The sequence below is a fragment of the Saccoglossus kowalevskii genome, chromosome 13, assembly GCF_978046115.1.
Source record: "Saccoglossus kowalevskii chromosome 13, keSacKowa6.1, whole genome shotgun sequence".
NCBI classification, from domain to species: domain Eukaryota; kingdom Metazoa; phylum Hemichordata; class Enteropneusta; family Harrimaniidae; genus Saccoglossus; species Saccoglossus kowalevskii.
In genome coordinates, this window is record NC_140653.1 from 37,481,125 (window position 1) to 37,506,794 (window position 25,670).

General features: G+C 41.6%; 1 protein-coding gene across 1 annotated transcript in view; it reads left to right on the plus strand.

Moving 5' to 3' along the window:
- Positions 1–25,670, plus strand: part of LOC102802601 (serine/threonine-protein kinase RIO2-like) — a 106,565-nt gene that overhangs the window by 35,114 nt on the left and 45,781 nt on the right. The window contains exons 6-7 of the mRNA XM_085507287.1: positions 4,483–4,674; positions 6,841–6,933. Coding sequence (XP_085363413.1) covers positions 4,483–4,674; positions 6,841–6,933 — 285 coding nt within the window. The remainder of the gene's footprint in view (positions 1–4,482; positions 4,675–6,840; positions 6,934–25,670) is intronic.

Genomic DNA, 25,670 nt, shown 5'->3' on the forward strand with positions numbered 1-25,670 from the left:
TGATGAAGATAAGGGTATACAACTGATATGGTATGTGATGAAGATATTGGTGTACAACTGATATGGTATGTGATGAAGATATAGGTATACAACTGGTATGATATGAGATGGAGATAAGGATATACAACTGGTATGATATGAGATGGAGATAAGGATATACAACTGGTATGATATGAGATGGAAATAAAGGTATACAACTGGTATGATATGTGATGAAGATAAGGGTACACAACTGGTATAATATGAGATGGAGATAAGGGTATGCAACTGGTATGATATGTGATGAAGATAAGGGTATACAACTGGTATGATATGAGATGGAGATAAGGGTATACAACTGGTATGATATGTGATGAAGATAAGGGTATACAACTGGTATGATATGAGATGGAAATAAAGGTATACAACTGGTATGATATGTGATGAAGATAAGGGTATACAACTGGTATGATATGAGATGGAGATAAGGGTATACAACTGATATGGTATGTGATGAAGATATTGGTGTACAACTGATATGGTATGTGATGAAGATATAGGTATACAACTGGTATGATATGAGATGGAGATAAGGATATACAACTGGTATGATATGAGATGGAGATAAGGATATACAACTGGTATGATATGAGATGGAGATAAGGATATACAACTGGTATGATATGTGATGAAGATAAGGGTATACAACTGGTATAATATGAGATGGAGATAAGGGTATGCAACTGGTATGATATGTGATGAAGATAAGGGTATGCAACTGGTATGATATGTGATGAAGATAAGGGTATACAACTGGTATGATATGTGATGAAGATAAGGGTATACAACTGGTATGATATGAGATGGAAATAAAGGTATACAACTGGTATGATATGTGATGAAGATAAGGGTATACAACTGGTATAATATGAGATGGAGATAAGGGTATGCAACTGGTATGATATGTGATGAAGATAAGGGTATACAACTGGTATGATATGAGATGGAGATAAGGGTATACAACTGGTATGATATGTGATGAAGATAAGGGTATACAACTGGTATGATATGAGATGGAGATAAGGGTATACAACTGGTATGATATGTGATGAAGATAAGGGTATACAACTGGTATGATATGAGATGGAGATAAGGGTATACAACTGGTATGATATGAGATGGAGATAAGGATATGCAACTGGTATGATATGTGATGAAGATAAGGGTATACAACTGGTATGATATGAGATTTAGATAAGGGTATACAGCTTGTATGATATGAGATGGAGATAAGGGTATACAGCTTGTATGATATGTGATGAAGATAAGGATATGCAACTGGTATGATATTAGATGGAGATAAGGGTATACAACTGATATGGTATGTGGTGAAGATAAGGGTATACAGCTTGTATGATATGAGATGGAGATAAGGGTATACAACTTGTATGATATGAGATGGAGATAAGGGTATACAACTTGTATGATATGAGATGGAGATAAGGGTATACAACTGGTATGATATGAGATTTAGATAAGGGTATACAACTGGTATGATACGAGATGGAGATAAGGGTATACAGCTGGTATGTATGTGATGAAGATAAGGGTATACAACTGGTATGATATGAGATGGAGATAAGGGTATACAACTGGTATGATATGAGATGGAGATAAGGGTATACAGCTTGTATGATATGAGATGAAGATAAGGGTATACAACTGGTATGATATGTGATGAAGATAAGGGTATACAACTGCATGTATGTAAATGTGTTGAGATGGGCGTAGTGCGAGTGGTTAGTGCTAGTAGCACTAATCCGAAAAAGTACTAGATCTAGTGGTAAAAATGGCACTAGATCTAGCGCAAAAATGGCACTAGATCTAGTGCTAAAATGTGCACAGTGCGAGTGGCATTGTTATCGCATTGTCAACGACGTCGAATAATAGGAGGGGCATCAACAACCACTTCATATGCAAACTACAAACAGTATAAAACATCGGCAATATCTGTGAGATATCCATAATAATACTTTCTTTATATAATACCGGATTCTGCTGTAAATTCGCTCATCAGAAAAATCGTCCTTGGGATTTCACGGCTGGTGGGCGCTTATTTGGGGTTCAAAATTTCAAAAAATAATCATCAAATATTTTTGGGGGACTTATTTTCGTTGAAGTATCCAACTACGCAGACTTTCAACGCCGTTAGTTGGGCCACCCAAGACGAAAGAAACTATTGCAGAATTAACAATAATTAATAATTCTTGCTGAATTAAAAAGTAGACTGCCTGAAATGTCATTACAGTGTCGCCCAGTGTCATTTTTCAAATACATTTGTTTTTATTTTATTGGTAACGAAAGAATATTTTAAACGAAGTTTCATATAAAAACAAACACAACTGCATTGCTAGTAGCAAACGATCAGTTGCGTAATCCGATCATGCTGCGTTTGACAATTGTTGATTATTACTCAGTAGTGATTATAATAACGCACAAAAAATAAATTCGTTGAATTGTTATGAAATTCAAATAAAATTCAACTTAGTTTCATCGTAAGCAAATGATTCCGATCGCATATAAACGCTCGATGCTGTATGGTATCCGCCATGTTTCTCTTGCATGAGTTGAGGTCAAATCGCTAATTAACCAATCAAAATGCTGAATGATGCCAACGTGTTCAAATCACCATAGCTCATTTAAATATGTTAATGTTATTGAACGCAACGCGGAAGAGATTTACCGATGTTGTAGTACGATCTTTTGGCTTGGATTTTGATAGGGAAATGGCATGATTTTTTTTTTCAAATCTAAAAATAGTTGTTTTCAAAAGATGAACTGAGCATTAGAAGAATAATTTAACATTGTTTACAGTGATAACAGCTCTTTGTCCAAACGAAGCTTACCCATTCACACTAGTCACAATAAACACGCTCTTGAATAAAGCTGTGAAGGGTTAAAATACGCATTTCACAACCGGAAATTCAACAGGCGAACTTGTTACTTCACAGATTTTACATGTTTTAATTATTAGCAACTGTAACAAGAACAAGATTTCGAGAGTCTACAGCAAAAAATCCTAAGGACTCCTAACAAATATCATTGCAGAGAAAGTGTCTAGACATATATTATATGGTCACGTTAAAAAATCGGCGAGGTATATCATATTCCGCTAACTGGTTACTTGTGTAAGCAATCGCAAACTATCATCGACATCAAAGATGAGCTAGACAATGTCCATATCAGGATTAACTTGGGTTGAAACAAAAGGAAATAAGCCAGGCAATATAAATGGTCACTTGAGATGCGTTGTGGACCCTTTAGTACCTCCATGCTCCGAATATTACCGAATGCTTGAGATTAGCGTAATCCATTGTAAAAAGGGGCTAAGAGCTAACGAGACCAATGTTTGTGAACGAATATTGACAAACGATCACAGGGTAAAGCTAAAACAATAGCGTCGTGGCTTTTTCCCGTTAGTACCGCCATGGTACAATGTAACAACAGAATTGCGTGAATCGACTTTTACCATTGGTTGATTATGTCCGCAAAGGTCAATGTCATGACAACCAGACAACGGTTCATTTTCTGTCTAGTTCCCAGCGGTACTGAGCAACATGTCAATTCACAGGTCGCCGTACACACAAAATCTGCCGAGCTTTACAGGGATTCGGGACTTAGACTAGCAGTATACACATTTTTTATTTAGTTCATATATGCCATCATAATTTCATTTACGAAGATCTATTTTCATTGAGTGTGGCGCCGACCAGAAATAAAACGGCACGTCAGCGATTAAAAAAAAAAATCAACGCTGAATTCCACCATTTACATACAAGTTACAAGTTTACATACGCCGAAGTTGAAAACACAAACTTCCACACAATACCATTTCATACAGTGTATCTATTCACAATTTGTAAAAATTGTGAAGTTCGACCTGCAGTTTCACTGACCATGGAGCTAGTTTCCCGGCCGATCGCGTTGTTTCAAAGGTCTATTAGTTACGATACACGTGGACAATGACATTCATGTACATACTCAGTTTTCCCACTGTAGCACATTTCCAATAAATGAAAGATACAACAACTTTACGCAAATATTAATTTATTTTCAGACAATTACGGGATGTCTCGACGTCGTTGACAACGCGATATCAATGCCACTCGCACTATGTACATTTTAGTACTAGATCTAGTGCCGTTTTAGCACTAGATCTAGTGCCGTTTTAGTACTAGATCTAGTGCCATTTTAGCACTAGATCTAGTACTTTTTCGGATTAGTGCTACTAGCACTAACCACTCGCACTATGTTCATTTCGACACATTTACATACCTCACAACTGGTATGATATGTGATGAAGATAAGGGTATACAACTGGTATGATATGTGATGAAGATAAGGGTATGTGTCTTTGCCCATGAATTTAAAAAAAATGTCACAATGTGTTTTCTTGCAATTTTCAGCAATATCAGAATTTGCTGAATTGATGTCTTTTCACAGGTGTCAGATCCATCATGTGGAGGATCCAGCCCAGGTGTACAGTGATATAATGGAGTTATTATGCAAATTAGCACAGTATGGTCTAATTCACAGTGATTTTAATGAATTTAACTTGATGCTAGACAGTGAGGATAGAGTCACATTGATTGATTTTCCACAAATGGTATCTACCTCTCATTCAAATGCTGAATGGTAAGTCAAAACTGTAACGGCCTTCCTTGAGTCTATGTACTCTCTAGAATTGAGAATATGAAAATTCTTCATATTGTAATATTTTTGTTGTAAGAAAACAGAAATTGAATTGACATGCCTTGACCGATCATGTTCTCTCTGCATATGTGCATCTACATGTAGGTATTTGTTTTGTGGTCAAATCAGATGTAATTTTGGTTTGGTACATAAAACATAATGTGACTTTGATGCACTTGCATTTTGTTGACATCATATATTGATATGTATTTGTTTAGAGTTGTAATTCAAAATGGCCGTCTCATACATCATTTGCTGTAGGAGAAATGCTTTGTGGAACCAAATTTCAGCCTTTTGTGGGTAGATTTGTTCAACTTTAATAAGGTGTAAACTGTGTCATGCCATGCAACCAGTTGCAGAGGAATATGGTGATCAATTATAGAGTAAATTTTTAGTAGTTTAGTTTAGTAAACAACTTCTACTGAAAGCCTGCTCAGATAGCCAAAATGACTGCTACATGTATATATCAGCATCAGAATAAAGTGTTATCTACCAGTGGATGAAGTCCAAAATCAGGGACTATTATTTGTGTTTTGTCTGTTTGGTTGATGTTGATTCATCACATATATATATTGTCTGATTCGGTTGAAAGTTTACAAATAATAATGTAGATTGACTCAACACTCAATACTCAGCCCATTATATGAAAGAGATCAATTGTTTTGGAATAAATAATTTGTGCATATTAATCACCTAATTTGCATTATTAGTTAATTTTCGACTTTTCCTCTGATATCTTATCTGAGTACTAATCATCACATTTCAATGAATCTAGGACTATGCAGAGACCCAATTAGTTTTTGGTATATATTAATCACCTAAGTTGCACAATTAACCAATTTCAAGCCTTCACACTGATATCTAAAGTACTAATTATTCCATTTCAATGGGCCATTCCAGTTTATATCTGCACCCCCTGTTGATGTGGTCGGATTTCCCGCACTGTATGATGGGGAAAGAACCTCGAATTCCAACTGTATATGGAGAAACAGAATCTGGAAATCTAGACGAGTATGTAAAAAAAAATTCGTTATGGCTACTGAATAAAATATGGCCTAGTTTATCTCGCCACATACTGGTTGATGAGGTTAAATTTCCAACAGTATGACTAAAAAAAATTCTGACTGTATATGGTAAACAAATTTGGCCAGTATGAAATAGTTATTATTGAAATTAGATAAGAATGGTGGCATGAATGAGGTCATCAACACCGTGATTCAGGACTAGTTTGGATTTCCATTATCCAATATAAAATTTTGAACTTGGTAAATTAGCATATGATGAGAGTTATATTTGGAAATCCTACTCTGTATGGTACGTGGCACAATGGAACTCATCAACACCATAAGTAGGAACTATAGTTTTGGATTTCCATCACTGTATGGTGAATGGTGATTTGGAAATAAAACTTTGTATGACCTATACACCCATGGAAATTATACCCTGTATGAAGTAAACTCACAAACTCATCAACAGGGGGTGCAGATATAAACTGGTATGGCCCAATGTACAAATCTGATTAGTTTTGGGTTAAAATCTGTTCATATTAATTCCCTAATTAGCATATTAATTCATAATTTGTTAGTTCTAATCACATTTCAATGAAACTTGGTATATATATGGTCTTTTACATCGCGCAGACCTTATTAGTTTTACACTCAAATCTGTTCATATTAATTTCCTGATTTGCATAATTAGTTTTCAGCTTTTCCATCAATATCTCAAGTAATTTCGATTTAATTTGTACTGTGTCTTCAATACTCACAGCACACAGGAGTTCTTTTTAAGCTTTCTTTGATTTCATCTTTAAGGGTCCTGGAAGAAAAAGACTTGCTTATGAGTTTATAAGGCTACTCCGTTTAAATGAATAAATAAATCCTATATCAAGGAACATTAACAGTGGACGAGGGCTGCAATTGGCATAATGATATGAGAACTTCCTTTAGTTATTAATATTTTCAAATTGACTGAGGGGAGTGATCAACATTTGAAGTACAATTCTTAATTCACAAATTGTTGGAAGATTGCAAAAAACATTACAGAATTACAAACCGTCACCTAATAATGTGTGTCAGAGTAAAGGTAACATTGAAATATTTTTTGTTTCAGGTATTTTAATCGTGATGTGCAGTGTATCAGAGATTTCTTTGCTAGAAAGTTTAGCTATGAAAGTGAACTTTATCCTAAATTCAGTGACATTAGGTAAGCATTAGTTATATTTTAGTTTTCTGTTATTTAAGGTCGCAGAATAGTTTTTTGGGCACTTGTCACATTTTTTTTTGAAAATCACACGAATAGCTCCCTAAGGCATGCTACATACATTGGTGTATTTATTTTATTGAAAAAAAAAATATCTTGTACAAGTAAACTGATTTTTTTCTTCTGTGCAAACAAATGGCCAAGTTTTTGTTTATCCAGTGTACACCAAACTAGTGCATCTCATTAATGTGCATGGTTTACAAACATAACTGAACTGAGGGTAAATAGTTTTAAGTTGGGCCACTTTCTTTATTTCCTAATTACAAACAACTGATAAGATGTCTGTTTGTAGTTTACACACAGCTGATAAGATGTGTGCACTGCTGCCTTTCTAGACAGGAAGTACAGCAAAGACAAAACAATCGCTTTTGAAACAACAAATTTTGAATAAACAAAAAAGTACATGAATGTACCACTTCAATGTAATTATATGTTAACAGAATAAAAATATATTTAAAAATATTTTTTCTTGGCTTTGCCATTGAAAGGTGTCTGAACACGGGGTTAATGCAGTTACATTGGGAGGGGGCTCCCTTTTACAAAATATGGTTGCAAACCATAAAATACGGCCATCTGTGGTGGCTATGCATTGCATGAACATTCAGATAACAGGCCACAAACTACATGTAAAGGTTGATCAATGATAAGAATATGCTGGGACCTGGTTTATATAATCCATTTTTCAGAGGAGTTTTCACCAAGTATACTTGCATGCTTAGGTTTTTCTAAATTCGTAAATTATGTTACATGTAATAAATCTGTCTGATAAATACTTGGTTGTTTTATGTAATGTACTCATGCGAACAAAATGCACGGGAACGAAATAGTAGCCCCCCCGTCTTGAAATCGGATATGGGCCAGTGTTTCACGTAAGGCAAGGGTTGACTTTTTCGTACTACTTCGGTAAAAAATAAAAGTATCATCTAAAATCTAGGTAGTTTTTATAGATGATAACAGTGAGTCCGATTACAATTAAATTTTGAAGAGATTCATCTACAAGTATAAGACCCGAGGTTACTGCGACGCTAAAACTGTTTTGCGGGATTTGATTTTTAATAGCACAGGAAATGCTACATGCCGGCATACATCACTGGGTCACATTTTACAATTATTCTATTCACACCAATTAAAAAACAGGACAGCTTCCTTCATTAATGTGCAAAATATGCAAAGAAGGAGGGTTGTCAGTAATTCTTTAGTTTAGTTTAGTTGTCATTCACTAATTATGGACGAGATAGTAAGCATGCGAAAATTTCCAAAAAAAAGAAAGCGAGGAAGAAAAAAGAAAAACGTCAAAAGAATGATCACTCCTGTCAAAAAGATGTTGAAAGAGACAATGCTTGGTTGTACAGAACGGATTTCCTCGTCGAAACCAGTGTCAGCCATGAAGTGGACGAATGAAGTTTTACAGTGACACTGAGAGTCCGATGAATCAGACTTCGATATAGTGGGTGATACTCCTGTTCAAAACGTTCGAGAGATGTCTGTATCTCGCAGGAAAATATTGTTACCTTCCGATGTAGAAGAAGAAAGTAAGAGTGAATGTCACGGCCGATCGTTTGAAGACGGCGAGATTCGACTCGTTGACATGTCACTGTTGAATGGTGCCCTAGAAAAAGAGATTTGTCAATTTTGCAAAGTAGACAATATCTCAATAGTGGAGCGCAGGCGTCACGGTCTAGTCAGTCAGTTTGAATTTCTTTGCACGCAAGGAGGTTGTATTCGATCGAAACTGAGCCAGCCTAGCTTCCCGTCATCCCGAAAAAAGGGAGCAGTTTTCAAAATAAATAGAAAAGCTGCCACTGGAATGCGAGCGATTGGAAAGGGACGGCACTCTCTGGTGAAACTGTCAAGCTATTAGGGGTTAACTCAACCAGTAACGGGTCCGCCCTTTCGCCAGTATGTACGAGCTGCCTCCAGGAGACTCCAAAACTAATAAGTTTACAAACGCAACGGCCCAAAAATAAATACACTGTATTTGCAAACACTTCAACTGCCAAGTGTAGTGTCTGTATTGTTTGTTATTTGCAAACAGAACCGCCCACTTTGCATAATCCAAGCTTTAACGAATGACGTCACCGGTCGTTATCAGCACAGACCGTCACAAAACTCCATAGCGTGAAAGAAAACGGCCAAAAAACAAAGTTTTTCACAGATATAAATGTCGGTTCATGATTTTTCTCGAAAACAACTTTCAAAGCATTTCATTTACAATTAGCCCATGTAAATTTTGCTGCTAAAACGGGAGTTAACGTTGATTGAAGTTTGAAATCATAAAAGTGCCGATTTCTCGGTGTTCGGTTTCTGGCAATTACCGTTGACCTAATTTTAAATGGCGTTTCAGTGAATAGCGCTACGATGTCGCCGTTTAGCTTTTCTTACTCTTGGATATGTTGGCTTTATATCCGTATTTACATATTTGCAAAATCCTATTGCGTGTTTTCACAAACCTCGCGCAAACCACCGGTATACTCTAACTTTAACACCAAAAAACGTGCTTGAAATTTGTGACTTTCGGAAAGAAAAAAAAAACTTAATGCAAATAATAGAAATACGGATTTAAACTCCATGACCTTTGCTTTAAAACAGTGTAAAGTTTTTGATTGCATGAATGACTGTAGAGATAACAATTAAAATTTTATTCACGTTAGTTAAACTATCAGCCCCGCTGATTTTTAGAATCACGCTAAAACAAACACAATGTTCACAAAATATTAATAATAGGAAAATACAAGTCAAGAGCTTTCCAAACATATATAGATTGTATGATTTCTTGTAAAATTTATTCCGATTATAGGTGTTTACATTTTTCATGCAAAAAAACTATCCTGCTACCTTAAGGAAAAACAAATGTGAGCAAGTTAGTTATCACGAATATCTATGATTTTATTTAATGAGCAACCTGCAAACCCCACAGTCATTTGGCTGCATTGGATGATGAATATTTTAGTGTAACAACTGTGAAGCTGTTAAAATAATCTTCTAATCATCCTTGCTACATGTATTTTATTATAAGATGGGGACCATCACCCAAATTGCTTTACTGAATGGGAGTGCCTACATAAGATGGCGACCATCACCCAATGTACTTCACAGCATGGGGATCCCTCATAAGATGGGGACCATCACCCAATGTGCTTTACAGCATGGGGATCTCTATATAAGATGGGGACCATCAGCCAATGTGCTTTACAGCATGGGGATCTCTATATAAGATGGGGACCATCACCCAATGTGCTTTACAGCATAGGGATCTCTATATAAGATGGGGACCATCACCCAATGTGCTTTACAGCATGGGGATCTCTATATAAGATGGGGACCATCACCCAATGTGCTTTACAGCATGGGGATCTCTACATAAGATGTGGACCATCACCCAATGTGCTTTACAGCATGGGGATCCCTACATAAGATGGGGACCATCACCCAATGTGTTTTACAACATGGGGATCCCTCATAAGATGGGGACCATCACCCAATATCCTTTACAGCATGGGGATCTCTATATAAGATGGGGACCATCAGCCAATGTGCTTTACAGCATGGGGATCTCTATATAAGATGGGGACCATCAGCCGATGTGCTTTACAGCATGGGGATCTCTATATAAGATGGGGACCATCAGCCAATGTGCTTTACAGCCTGGGGATCTCTATATAAGATGGGGACCATCACCCAATGTGCTTTACAGCATAGGGATCTCTATATAAGATGGGGACCATCACCCAATGTGCTTTACAGCATGGGGATCTCTATATAAGATGGGGACCATCACCCAATGTGCTTTACAGCATGGGGATCTCTACATAAGATGTGGACCATCACCCAATGTGCTTTACAGCATGGGGATCCCTACATAAGATGGGGACCATCACCCAATGTGTTTTACAACATGGGGATCCCTCATAAGATGGGGACCATCACCCAATATGCTTTACAGCATGGGGATCTCTATATAAGATGGGGACCATCAGCCAATGTGCTTTACAGCATGGGGATCTCTATATAAGATGGGGACCATCAGCCAATGTGCTTTACAGCATGGGGATCTCTACATAAGATGTGGACCATCACCCAATGTGCTTTACAGCATGGGGATCCCTACATAAGATGGGGACCATCACCCAATGTGCTTTACAGCATGGGGATCCCTCATAAGATGGGGACCATCACCCAATGTGCTTTACAGCATGGGGATCTCTACATAAGATGGGGATCATCACCCAATGTGCTTTACCGCATGAGAATCTCAATATAAGATGGGGACCATCACCCAATGTGCTTTACAGCATGGGGATCTCTACATAAGATGGGGATCATCACCCAATGTGCTTTACAGCATGGGGATCCCTACATAAGATGGGGATCATCACCCAATGTGCTTTACAGCATGGGGATCCCTACATAAGATGGGGACCATCAGCCAATGTGTTTCACAGCATGGGGATCTCTATATAAGATGGGGACCATCACCCAATGTGCTTTACAGCATGGGGATCTCTATATAAAATGGGGACCATCAGCCAATGTGCTTTACAGCATGGGGATCTCTATATAAGATGGGGACCATCACCCAATGAGCTTTACAGCATGGGGATCTCTATATAAGATGGGGACCATCACCCAATGTGCTTTACAGCATGGGGATCTCTATATAAGATGGGGACCATCACCCAATGTGCTTTACAGCATGGGGATCTCTATATAAGATGGGGACCATCAGCCAATGTGCTTTACAGCATGGGGATTTCTACATAAGATGGGGATCATCACCCAATGTGCTTTACAGCATGGGGATCCCTACATAAGATGGGGACCATCACCCAATGTGCTTTACAACATGGGGATCCCTCATAAGATGGGGACCATCATCCAATGTGCTTTACAGCATGGGGATCTCTATATAAGATGGGGACCATCATCCAATGTGCTTTACAGCATGGGGATCTCTATATAAGATGGGGACCATCAGCCAATGTGCTTTACAGCATCTGGATCTCTACATAAGATGTGGACCATCACCCAATGTGCTTTACAGCATGGGGATCCCTACATAAGATGGGGACCATCACCCAATGTGTTTCACAGCATGGGGATCCCTCATAAGATGGGGACCATCACCCAATGTGCTTTACAGCATGGGGATCTCTACATAAGATGGGAACCATCACCCAATGTGCTTTACCGCATGGGGATCTCTATATAAGATGGGGACCATCACCCAATGTGCTTTACAGCATGTGGATCTCTACATAAGATGGGGATCATCACCCAATGTGCTTTACAGCATGGGGATCCCTACATAAGATGGGGACCATCACCCAATGTGTTTCACAGCATGGGGATCTCTACATAAGATGGGGACCATCACCCAATGTGCTTTACAGCATGGGGATCCCTACATAAGATGGGGACCATCACCCAATGTGTTTCACAGCATGGGGATCTCTACATAAGATGGGGAACATCACCCAATGTGCTTTACAGCATGGGGATCCCTCATAAGATGGGGACCATCACCCAATGTGCTTTACAGCATGGGGATCTCTACATAAGATGGGGATTATCACCGAATGTGCTTTACAGCATGGGGATCCCTACATAAGATGGGGACCATCACCCAATGTGTTTCACAGCATGGGGATCTCTATATAAGATGGGGACCATCACCCAATGTGCTTAACAGCATGGGGATGTCTATATATGATGGGGATCATCACCCAATGTGCTTCACAGCATGGGGATCCATACATAAGATGGGGACCATCACCCAATGTGCTTTACAGCATGGCGATCTCTACATAAGATGTGGACCATCACCCAATGTGCTTTACAGCATGGGGATCTCTATATAAGATGGGGACCATCAGCCAATGTGCTATACAGCATGTGGATCTCTACATAAGATGGGGACCATCAGCCAATGTGCTTTACAACATGGGGATCCCTCATAAGATGGGGACCATCAGCCAATGTGCTTTACAGCATGGGGATCTCTATATAAGATGGGGACCATCACCCAATGTGCTATACAGCATGTGGATCCCTACATAAGATGCGGACCATCAGCCAATGTGCTTTACAACATGGTGATTCCTACATAAGATCAGGACCATCACCCAGTGTGCTTTAGGGCATGTGGATCTCTATATAAGATGGGGGAACATCACCCAATGTGCTTTACAGCATGGGGATCTCTATATAAGATGGGGATCATCAGCCAATGTGCTTTACAGCATGGGGATCTCTATGTAAGATGGGGACCATCACCCAATGTGCTTTACAGCATGGGGATCTCTATATAAGATGGGGACCATCACCCAATGTGCTATGCAGCATGTGGATCCCTACATAAGATGGGGACCATCAGCCAATGTGCTTTACAACATGGTGATTCCTACATAAGATCAGGACCATCACCCAGTGTGCTTTTTAGGCATGTGGATCCCTATATAAGATGGGTACCATCACCCAATGTGCTTTACAGCATGGGGATCTCTACATAAGATGGGGAACATCACCCAATGTGCTTTACAGCATGGGGATCTCTATATAAGATGGGGACCATCAGCCAATGTGCTTTACAGCATGGGGATCTCTATGTAAGATGGGGACCATCACCCAATGTGCTTTACAGCATGGGGATCTCTATATAAGATGGGGACCGTCAGCCAATGTGCTTTACATCATGGGGATCTCTATATAAGATGGGGACTATCACCCAATGTGCTTTACAACATGGTGATTCCTACATAAGATCAGGACCATCACCCAGTGTGCTTTAGGGCATGTGGATCCCTATATAAGATGGGTACAATTACACCATGTGCTCTACAGCATGGGGATCCCTACATAAGATGGGGACCATCACCCAATGTGCTTTACAGCATGGGGATCCCTACATAAGATGGGGACCATGACCCAATGTGCTTCACAGCATGGGGATCTCTACATAAGATGGGGACCATCACCCAGTGTGCTTTAGGGCATGTGGATCCCTATATAAGATGGGTACCATCACCCAATGTGCTCTACAGCATGGGGATCCCTACATAAGATCGGGACCATCACCCAATGTGCTTTACAGCATGGTGATTCCTACATAAGATCAGGACCATCACCCAATGTGCTTTACAGCATGGTGATTCCTACATAAGATCAGGACCATCACCCAGTGTGCTTTAGGGCATGTGGATCCCTATTTAAGATTGGTACCATTACACCATGTGCTCTACAGCATGGGGATCCCTACATAAGATAGGGACCATCACCCAATGTGCTTTACAGCATGGGGATATCTACATAAGATGTGGACCATCACCCAATGTGCTTTACAGCATGGGGATCTCTACATAAGATGTGGACCATCTCCCAATGTGTTTCACAGCATGGGGATCCTTACATAAGATGTGGACCATCTCCCAATGTGTTTCACAGCATGGGGATCCTTACATAAGATGAGGGCCATTACCCAATCTGCTTTACATCATAGGGGATCTCTACATTAGATGGGGACCATCACCCAATCTACTTTACAGCATAGAATCTCTACATAAGATGTGAACCATCTCCCAATGTGCTTTACAAGATGGGGGATCCTTACATGAGATGTGGACCATCTCCCAATGTGCTTTACAGCTTGGGAATCCCTACATAATATGTGAACCATCTCCCAATGTGCTTTACAGCATGGGGGATTCTTACATGAGATGTGGACCATCTCCTAATGTGCTTTACAGCATGTGGATCCCTCATAAGATGGGTACCATTACACTATGTGCTTTACAGCATGGTGATCCCTACATAAGATAGGGACCATCACCCAAATTGCTTTACAGCATGGTGATCCCTACGTAAGATAGGGACCATCACCCAATGTGCTTCACAGCATGGGGATCCCTACATAAGATGGGGACCATCAGCCGATGTGCTTTACAGCATGGCGATCTCTACATAAGATGTGGACCATCACCCAATGTGCTTTACAACATGGGGATCTCTCATAAGATGGGTACCATTACACCATGTGCTTTACAGCATGGGGATCTCTATATAAGATGGGGACCATCACCCAATGTGCTTCACAGCATGGGGATCCCTCATAAGATGGGGACCATCAGCCAATGTGCTTTACAGCATGGGGATCTCTATATAAGATGGGGACCATCACCCAATGTGCTTCACAGCATGGGGATCTCTACATTAGATGGGGACCATCACCCAATGTGCTTTACAACATGGGGATCCCTCATAAGATGGGGACCATCAGCCAATGTGCTTTACATCATGGGGATCTCTATATAAGATGGGAACCATCACCCAATGTGCTATACAGCATGTGGATCCCTACATAAGATGGGGACCATCAGCCAATGTGCTTTACAACATGGTGATTCCTACATAAGATCAGGACCATCACCCAGTGCGCTTTAGGGCATGTGGATCCCTATATAAGATGGGGACCATCACCCAATGTGCTTTACAGCATGGGGATCTCTACATAAGATGGGGAACATCAGCCAATGTGCTTTACAGCATAGGGATCTCTATATAAGATGGGGACCATCAGCCAATGTGCTTTACAGCATGGGGATCTCTATGTAAGATGGGGACCATCACCCAATGTGCTTTACAGCATGGGGATCTCTATATAAGATGGGGACCATCACCCAATGTGCTTTACAGCATGGGGATCTCTATATAAGATGGGGACCATCAGCCAATGTGCTTTACAGCATGGGGATCTCTATGTAAGATGGGGACCATCACCCAATGTGCTTTACAGCATGGGGATCTCTATATAAGATGGGGACCATCACCCAATGTGCTTTACAACATGGTGATTGCTACATAAGATCAGGACCCATCACCCAGTGTGCTTTAGGGCATGTGGATCCCTATATAAGATGGGTACCATTACACCATGTGCTCTACAGCATGGGGATCCCTACATAAGATGGGGACCATCACCCAATGTGCTTTACAGCATGGGGATCCCTACATAAGATGGGGACCATCACCCAATGTGCTCTACAGCATGGGGATCCCTACATAAGATGGGGACCATCACCCAATGTGCTTTACAACATGGTGATTCCTACATAAGATCAGGACCATGACCAAATGTGCTTCATAGCATGGGGATCTCTACATAAGATGGGGACCATCACCCAATGTGCTCTACAGCATGGGGATCCCTACATAAGATGGGGACCATCACCCAATGTGCTTTACAACATGGTGATTCCTACATAAGATCAGGACCATCAGCCAATGTGCTTTACAACATTGTGATTCCTACATAAGATCAGGACCATCACCCAGTGTGCTTTAGGGCATGTGGATCCCTATATAAGATGGGGACCATCACCCAATGTGCTTTACAGCATGGGGATCCCTACATAAGATGGGGACCATCACCCAATGTGCTTTACAACATGGTGATTCCTACATAAGATCAGGACCATCAGCCAATGTGCTTTACAACATTGTGATTCCTACATAAGATCAGGACCATCACCCAGTGTGCTTTAGGGCATGTGGATCCCTATATAAGATTGGTACCATCTCCCAATGTGCTTTACAGCATTGGAGATCCTTACATAAGATGGGGACCATTTCTCAATGTGTTTCACAGCATGGGGATCCTTACATAAGATGTGGACCATCTCCCAATGTGTTTCACAGCATGGGGATCCTTACATAAGATGAGGGCCATTACCCAATCTGCTTTACATCATAGGGGTTCTCTACATTAGATGGGGACCATCACCCAATCTACTTTACAGCATAGTAATCTCTACATAATATGTGAACCATCTCCCAATGTGCTTTACAGCATGGAGGATTCTTACATGAGATGTGGACCATCTCCTAATGTGCTTTACAGCATGTGGATCCCTCATAAGATGGGTACCATTACACTATGTGCTTTACAGCATGGTGATCCCTACATAAGATAGGGACCATCACCCAAAGTGCTTTACAGCATGGTGATCCCTACGTAAGATAGGGACCATCACCCAATGTGCTTCACAGCATGGGAATCCCTCATAAAATGTTGACCATTACCCAATGTATTTCACAGCATAGGAATCTCTACATAAGATGGGGACCATCACCCAATGTGCTTTACAGCATAGGAATCTCTATATAAGATAGGGACCATCACCCAATGTACTTCACAGCATGGGGATCTCTACATTAGATGGGGACCATCAACCAATGTGCTTCATAGCATGAGAATCCCTACTTAAAATGTGGACCATCACCCAATGTATTTTACAGCATGGGGATCTCTACATAAGATGGCGATCATCACCCAATGTATTTTACAGCATGGGGATCCCTCATAAGATGGGAACCATCACCCAATGTACTTCACAGCATAGGGATCCCTCATTAGATGGGAACCATCACCCAATGTACTTCACAGCATAGGGATCTCTACATAAGATGGGGAACATCACTCAATGTGCTTTACAGCATGGGGATCCTTCATAAGATGGCGACCATCACCCAATGTATTTTACATCATGGGGATCTCTACATAAGATGGGGACCATCACCCAATGTACTTCACAGCATAGGGATCCCTCATAAGATGAGAACCATCACCCAATGTACTTCACAGCATAGGGATTTCTACATAAGATGGCGACCATCACCCAATGTGCTTTACAGCATGGGTATCCCTACATAAGATGGGGACCATCACCCAATGTATTTTACAGCATGGGGATCTTTACATAAGATGGGGACCATCAGCCAATGTGCTTTACAGCATGGGGATCTCTACATTAGACGGGGACCATCACCCAATGTGCTTTACAGCATAGGGATCTCTACATAAGATGGGGACCATCACCCAATGTGCTTTACAGCATGGGGATCCCTATATAAGATGGGGACCATCAGCCAATGTATTTTACATCATGGGGATCTCTACATAAGATGGGAACCATCACCCAATGTGCTATACAGCATGGGGATCCCTCATAAGATGGCGACCATCACCCAATGTACTTCACAGCATAGGGATCCCTCATAAGATGGGAACCATCACGCAATGTACTTCACAGCATAGGGATCTGTACATAAGATGGGGAACATCACCCAATGTGCTTTACAGCATGGGGATCCCTCATAAGATGGCGACCATCACCCAATGTGCTTTACAGCATGGGGATCCCTACATAAGATGGGAACCATCCCCCAATGTACTTCACAGCATAGGGATCCCTCATAAGATGGGAACCATCACCCAATGTACTTCACAGCATAGGGATCTCTACATAAGATGGCGACCATCACCCAATGTGCTTTACAGCATGGGGATCCCTACATAAGTTGGGAACCATCACCCAATGTACTTCACAGCATAGGGATCCCTCATAAGATGGGAACCATCACCCAATGTACTTCACAGCATAGGGATCCCTCATAAGATGGCGACCATCACCCAATGTGCTTTACAGCATGGGGATCCCTACATAAGATGGGAACCATCACCCAATGTACTTCACAGCATAGGGATCTCTATATAAGATGGGGACCTTCACCCAATGTACTTCACAGCATAGGGATCCCTCATAAGATGGCGACCATCACCCAATGTGCTTTACAGCATGGGGATCCCTACATAAGATGGGAATCATCACCCAATGTACTTCACAGCATAGGGATCTCTACATAAGATGGGGAACATCACCCAATGTGCTTTACAGCATGGGGATCCCTCATAAGATGGCGACCATCACCCAATGTGCTTTACAGCATGGGGATATCTACATAAGATGTGGACCATCACCCAATGTGCTTTACAGCATGGGGATCTCTACATAAGATGTGGACCATCTCCCAATGTGTTTCACAGCATGGGGATCCTTACATAAGATGTGGACCATCTCCCAATGTGTTTCACAGCATGGGGATCCTTACATAAGATGAGGGCCATTACCCAATCTGCTTTACATCATAGGGGATCTCTACATTAGATGGGGACCATCACCCAATCTACTTTACAGCATAGAATCTCTACATAAGATGTGAACCATCTCCCAATGTGCTTTACAAGATGGGGGATCCTTACATGAGATGTGGACCATCTCCCAATGTGCTTTACAGCTTGGGAATCCCTACATAATATGTGAACCATCTCCCAATGTGCTTTACAGCATGGGGGATTCTTACATGAGATGTGGACCATCTCCTAATGTGCTTTACAGCATGTGGATCCCTCATAAGATGGGTACCATTACACTATGTGCTTTACAGCATGGTGATCCCTACATAAGATAGGGACCATCACCCAAATTGCTTTACAGCATGGTGATCCCTACGTAAGATAGGGACCATCACCCAATGTGCTTCACAGCATGGGGATCCCTACATAAGATGGGGACCATCAGCCGATGTGCTTTACAGCATGGCGATCTCTACATAAGATGTGGACCATCACCCAATGTGCTTTACAACATGGGGATCTCTCATAAGATGGGTACCATTACACCATGTGCTTTACAGCATGGGGATCTCTATATAAGATGGGGACCATCACCCAATGTGCTTCACAGCATGGGGATCCCTCATAAGATGGGGACCATCAGCCAATGTGCTTTACAGCATGGGGATCTCTATATAAGATGGGGACCATCACCCAATGTGCTTCACAGCATGGGGATCTCTACATTAGATGGGGACCATCACCCAATGTGCTTTACAACATGGGGATCCCTCATAAGATGGGGACCATCAGCCAATGTGCTTTACATCATGGGGATCTCTATATAAGATGGGAACCATCACCCAATGTGCTATACAGCATGTGGATCCCTACATAAGATGGGGACCATCAGCCAATGTGCTTTACAACATGGTGATTCCTACATAAGATCAGGACCATCACCCAGTGCGCTTTAGGGCATGTGGATCCCTATATAAGATGGGGACCATCACCCAATGTGCTTTACAGCATGGGGATCTCTACATAAGATGGGGAACATCAGCCAATGTGCTTTACAGCATGGGGATCTCTATATAAGATGGGGACCATCAGCCAATGTGCTTTACAGCATGGGGATCTCTATGTAAGATGGGGACCATCACCCAATGTGCTTTACAGCATGGGGATCTCTATATAAGATGGGGACCATCACCCAATGTGCTTTACAGCATGGGGATCTCTATATAAGATGGGGACCATCAGCCAATGTGCTTTACAGCATGGGGATCTCTATGTAAGATGGGGACCATCACCCAATGTGCTTTACAGCATGGGGATCTCTATATAAGATGGGGACCATCACCCAATGTGCTTTACAACATGGTGATTGCTACATAAGATCAGGACCCATCACCCAGTGTGCTTTAGGGCATGTGGATCCCTATATAAGATGGGTACCATTACACCATGTGCTCTACAGCATGGGGATCCCTACATAAGATGGGGACCATCACCCAATGTGCTTTACAGCATGGGGATCCCTACATAAGATGGGGACCATCACCCAATGTGCTCTACAGCATGGGGATCCCTACATAAGATGGGGACCATCACCCAATGTGCTTTACAACATGGTGATTCCTACATAAGATCAGGACCATGACCAAATGTGCTTCATAGCATGGGGATCTCTACATAAGATGGGGACCATCACCCAATGTGCTCTACAGCATGGGGATCCCTACATAAGATGGGGACCATCACCCAATGTGCTTCACAGCATGGGGATCCCTACATAAGATGGGGACCATCACCCAATGTGCTTTACAACATGGTGATTCCTACATAAGATCAGGACCATCACCCAATGTGCTTTACAACATGGTGATTCCTTCATAAGATCAGGACCATGACCAAATGTGCTTCATAGCATGGGGATCTCTACAAAAGATGGTGACCATCACCCAATGTGCTCTACAGCATGGGGATCCCTACATAAGATGGGGACCATCACCCAATGTGCTTTACAACATGGTGATTCCTACATAAGATCAGGACCATCAGCCAATGTGCTTTACAACATTGTGATTCCTACATAAGATCAGGACCATCACCCAGTGTGCTTTAGGGCATGTGGATCCCTATATAAGATGGGGACCATCACCCAATGTGCTTTACAGCATGGGGATCCCTACATAAGATGGGGACCATCACCCAATGTGCTTTACAACATGGTGATTCCTACATAAGATCAGGACCATCAGCCAATGTGCTTTACAACATTGTGATTCCTACATAAGATCAGGACCATCACCCAGTGTGCTTTAGGGCATGTGGATCCCTATATAAGATTGGTACCATCTCCCAATGTGCTTTACAGCATTGGAGATCCTTACATAAGATGGGGACCATTTCTCAATGTGTTTCACAGCATGGGGATCCTTACATAAGATGTGGACCATCTCCCAATGTGTTTCACAGCATGGGGATCCTTACATAAGATGAGGGCCATTACCCAATCTGCTTTACATCATAGGGGTTCTCTACATTAGATGGGGACCATCACCCAATCTACTTTACAGCATAGTAATCTCTACATAATATGTGAACCATCTCCCAATGTGCTTTACAGCATGGAGGATTCTTACATGAGATGTGGACCATCTCCTAATGTGCTTTACAGCATGTGGATCCCTCATAAGATGGGTACCATTACACTATGTGCTTTACAGCATGGTGATCCCTACATAAGATAGGGACCATCACCCAAAGTGCTTTACAGCATGGTGATCCCTACGTAAGATAGGGACCATCACCCAATGTGCTTCACAGCATGGGAATCCCTCATAAAATGTTGACCATTACCCAATGTATTTCACAGCATAGGAATCTCTACATAAGATGGGGACCATCACCCAATGTGCTTTACAGCATAGGAATCTGTATATAAGATAGGGACCATCACCCAATGTACTTCACAGCATGGGGATCTCTACATTAGATGGGGACCATCAACCAATGTGCTTCATAGCATGAGAATCCCTACTTAAAATGTGGACCATCACCCAATGTATTTTACAGCATGGGGATCTCTACATAAGATGGCGATCATCACCCAATGTATTTTACAGCATGGGGATCCCTCATAAGATGGGAACCATCACCCAATGTACTTCACAGCATAGGGATCCCTCATTAGATGGGAACCATCACCCAATGTACTTCACAGCATAGGGATCTCTACATAAGATGGGGAACATCACTCAATGTGCTTTACAGCATGGGGATCCTTCATAAGATGGCGACCATCACCCAATGTATTTTACATCATGGGGATCTCTACATAAGATGGGGACCATCACCCAATGTACTTCACAGCATAGGGATCCCTCATAAGATGAGAACCATCACCCAATGTACTTCACAGCATAGGGATTTCTACATAAGATGGCGACCATCACCCAATGTGCTTTACAGCATGGGTATCCCTACATAAGATGGGGACCATCACCCAATGTATTTTACAGCATGGGGATCTTTACATAAGATGGGGACCATCAGCCAATGTGCTTTACAGCATGGGGATCTCTACATTAGACGGGGACCATCACCCAATGTGCTTTACAGCATAGGGATCTCTACATAAGATGGGGACCATCACCCAATGTGCTTTACAGCATGGGGATCCCTATATAAGATGGGGACCATCAGCCAATGTATTTTACATCATGGGGATCTCTACATAAGATGGGAACCATCACCCAATGTGCTATACAGCATGGGGATCCCTCATAAGATGGCGACCATCACCCAATGTACTTCACAGCATAGGGATCCCTCATAAGATGGGAACCATCACGCAATGTACTTCACAGCATAGGGATCTGTACATAAGATGGGGAACATCACCCAATGTGCTTTACAGCATGGGGATCCCTCATAAGATGGCGACCATCACCCAATGTGCTTTACAGCATGGGGATCCCTACATAAGATGGGAACCATCCCCCAATGTACTTCACAGCATAGGGATCCCTCATAAGATGGGAACCATCACCCAATGTACTTCACAGCATAGGGATCTCTACATAAGATGGCGACCATCACCCAATGTGCTTTACAGCATGGGGATCCCTACATAAGTTGGGAACCATCACCCAATGTACTTCACAGCATAGGGATCCCTCATAAGATGGGAACCATCACCCAATGTACTTCACAGCATAGGGATCCCTCATAAGATGGCGACCATCACCCAATGTGCTTTACAGCATGGGGATCCCTACATAAGATGGGAATCATCACCCAATGTATTTTACAGCATAGGGATCTCTATGTAAGATGGGGACCATCACCCAATGTACTTCACAGCATAGGGATCCCTACATAAGATGGGAACCATCACCCAATGTACTTCACAGCATAGGGATCTCTATGTAAGATGGGGACCATCACCCAATGTACTTCACAGCATAGGGATCTCTATATAAGATGGGGACCTTCACCCAATGTACTTCACAGCATAGGGATCCCTCATAAGATGGCGACCATCACCCAATGTGCTTTACAGCATGGGGATCCCTACATAAGATGGGAATCATCACCCAATGTACTTCACAGCATAGGGATCTCTACATAAGATGGGGAACATCACCCAATGTGCTTTACAGCATGGGGATCCCTCATAAGATGGCGACCATCACCCAATGTGCTTTACAGCATGGGGATCCCTACATAAGATGGGAACCATCACCCAATGTACTTCACAGCATAGGGATCCCTCATAAGATGGGGACCATCACCCAATGTACTTCACAGCATAGGGATCTCTTCATAAGATGGCGACCATCACCCAATGTACTTCACAGCATAGGGATCCCTCATAAGATGGGAACCATCACCCAATGTACTTCACAGCATAGGGATCTCTACATAAGATGGGGAACATCACCCAATGTGCTTTACAGCATGGGGATCCCTCATAAGATGGCGACCATCACCCAATGTGCTTTACAGCATGGGGATCCCTACATAAGATGGGAACCATCACCCAATGTACTTCACAGCATAGGGATCCCTCATAAGATGGGAACCATCACCCAATGTACTTCACAGCATAGGGATCTCTACATAAGATGGCGACCATCATCCAATGTGCTTTACAGCATGGGTATCCCTACATAAGATGGGGACCATCACCCAATGTGCTTTACAGCATGGGTATCCCTACATAAGATGGGGACCATCACCCAATGTATTTTACAGCATGGGGATCTCTACATTAGATGGGGACCATCACCCAATGTATTTTACAGCATGGGGATCTCTACATAAGATGGGGACCATCACCCAATGTATTTTACAGCATGGGGATCTCTACATAAGATGGCGACCATCACCCAATGTGCTTTACAGCATGGGTATCCCTACATAAGATGGGGACCATCACCCAATGTATTTTACAGCATGGGGATCTCTACATAAGATGGGGACCATCACCCAATGTGCTTCACAGCATGGGGATCTCTACATTAGATGGGGACCATCACCCAATGTGCTTTACAGCATGGGGATCTCTACATTAGATGGGGACCATCACCCAATGTGCTTTACAGCATGGGGATCCCTCATAAGATGGGGACAATCACCCAATGTATTTTACAGCATGGGGATCTCTACATTAGATGGGGACCATCACCCAATGTGCTTTACAGCATAGGGATCTCTACATAAGATGGGGACCATCAGCCAATGTGCTTTATAGCATGGGGATCTGTATATAAGATGGGGACCATCAGCCAATGTGCTTCATAGCATGGGAATCCCTGCTTAAAATGTGGACCATCACCCAATGTATTTTACAGCATGGGATCCCTCATAAGATGGGGACCTTCACCCAATGTGCTTTACAGCATAGAGGATCCTTACATAAGATGTGGACCATCTACCAGTGTGTTTCACAGCATGGGGATCCCAACATAAGATGTGGACCATCATCCAATGTGCTTCACAGCATAGGGGATCTTTATATAAGATGGGGGATATCGCCCAATGTGTTTCACGGTCTGATTCAAGATGGCTGAATGGTGGCCATTTTTGTGCATCAAAATCAAGCATTTATGGATAGATTTTGTTCAACCATATGTTGGACACGGACGTTATGGGACCTTGATGCACGTCTTTTCATTTTTCAGATCGTATTTAAAATGTCTGAGTGGCGGCCATTTTATTTTAATGAATGCAGTTTTAGTGCCATGTGTGCCATATTTCGTTATATATATGTATTCAAAATAGACGACTGGTGCCAATGTTGTTTTAATTAAGGCTGTTCCAGAGCAATATTTCTCAATACGGACAAGTAATCGTTTGACGATCAGATACAAGATGTCAATCATTTAATGTTAATAAATCATCATATTCAAGCATCATCTTCTGGATCCATACTTCTGATATGTTTATGTTCCAACTATATTACTGTAAACAAAATTATATATCTTAAATTTGATAACTACATTGTAACTGGGACTGTACATGCATGTCTTGTTTACAATGTTTAGTTCTATTTAATAAATATAGTTATTTCTATAGTTACCATATATTTACCAAATATATTACCAAAGCAAATAGCATGCGTTATTGACAAGAACAGATAAATAATAGAAACAACTCAGAAAATTGTAAACTGCAATGGCAGTGACATAATGATGACCTCATTATTTCCATCATAAATAAT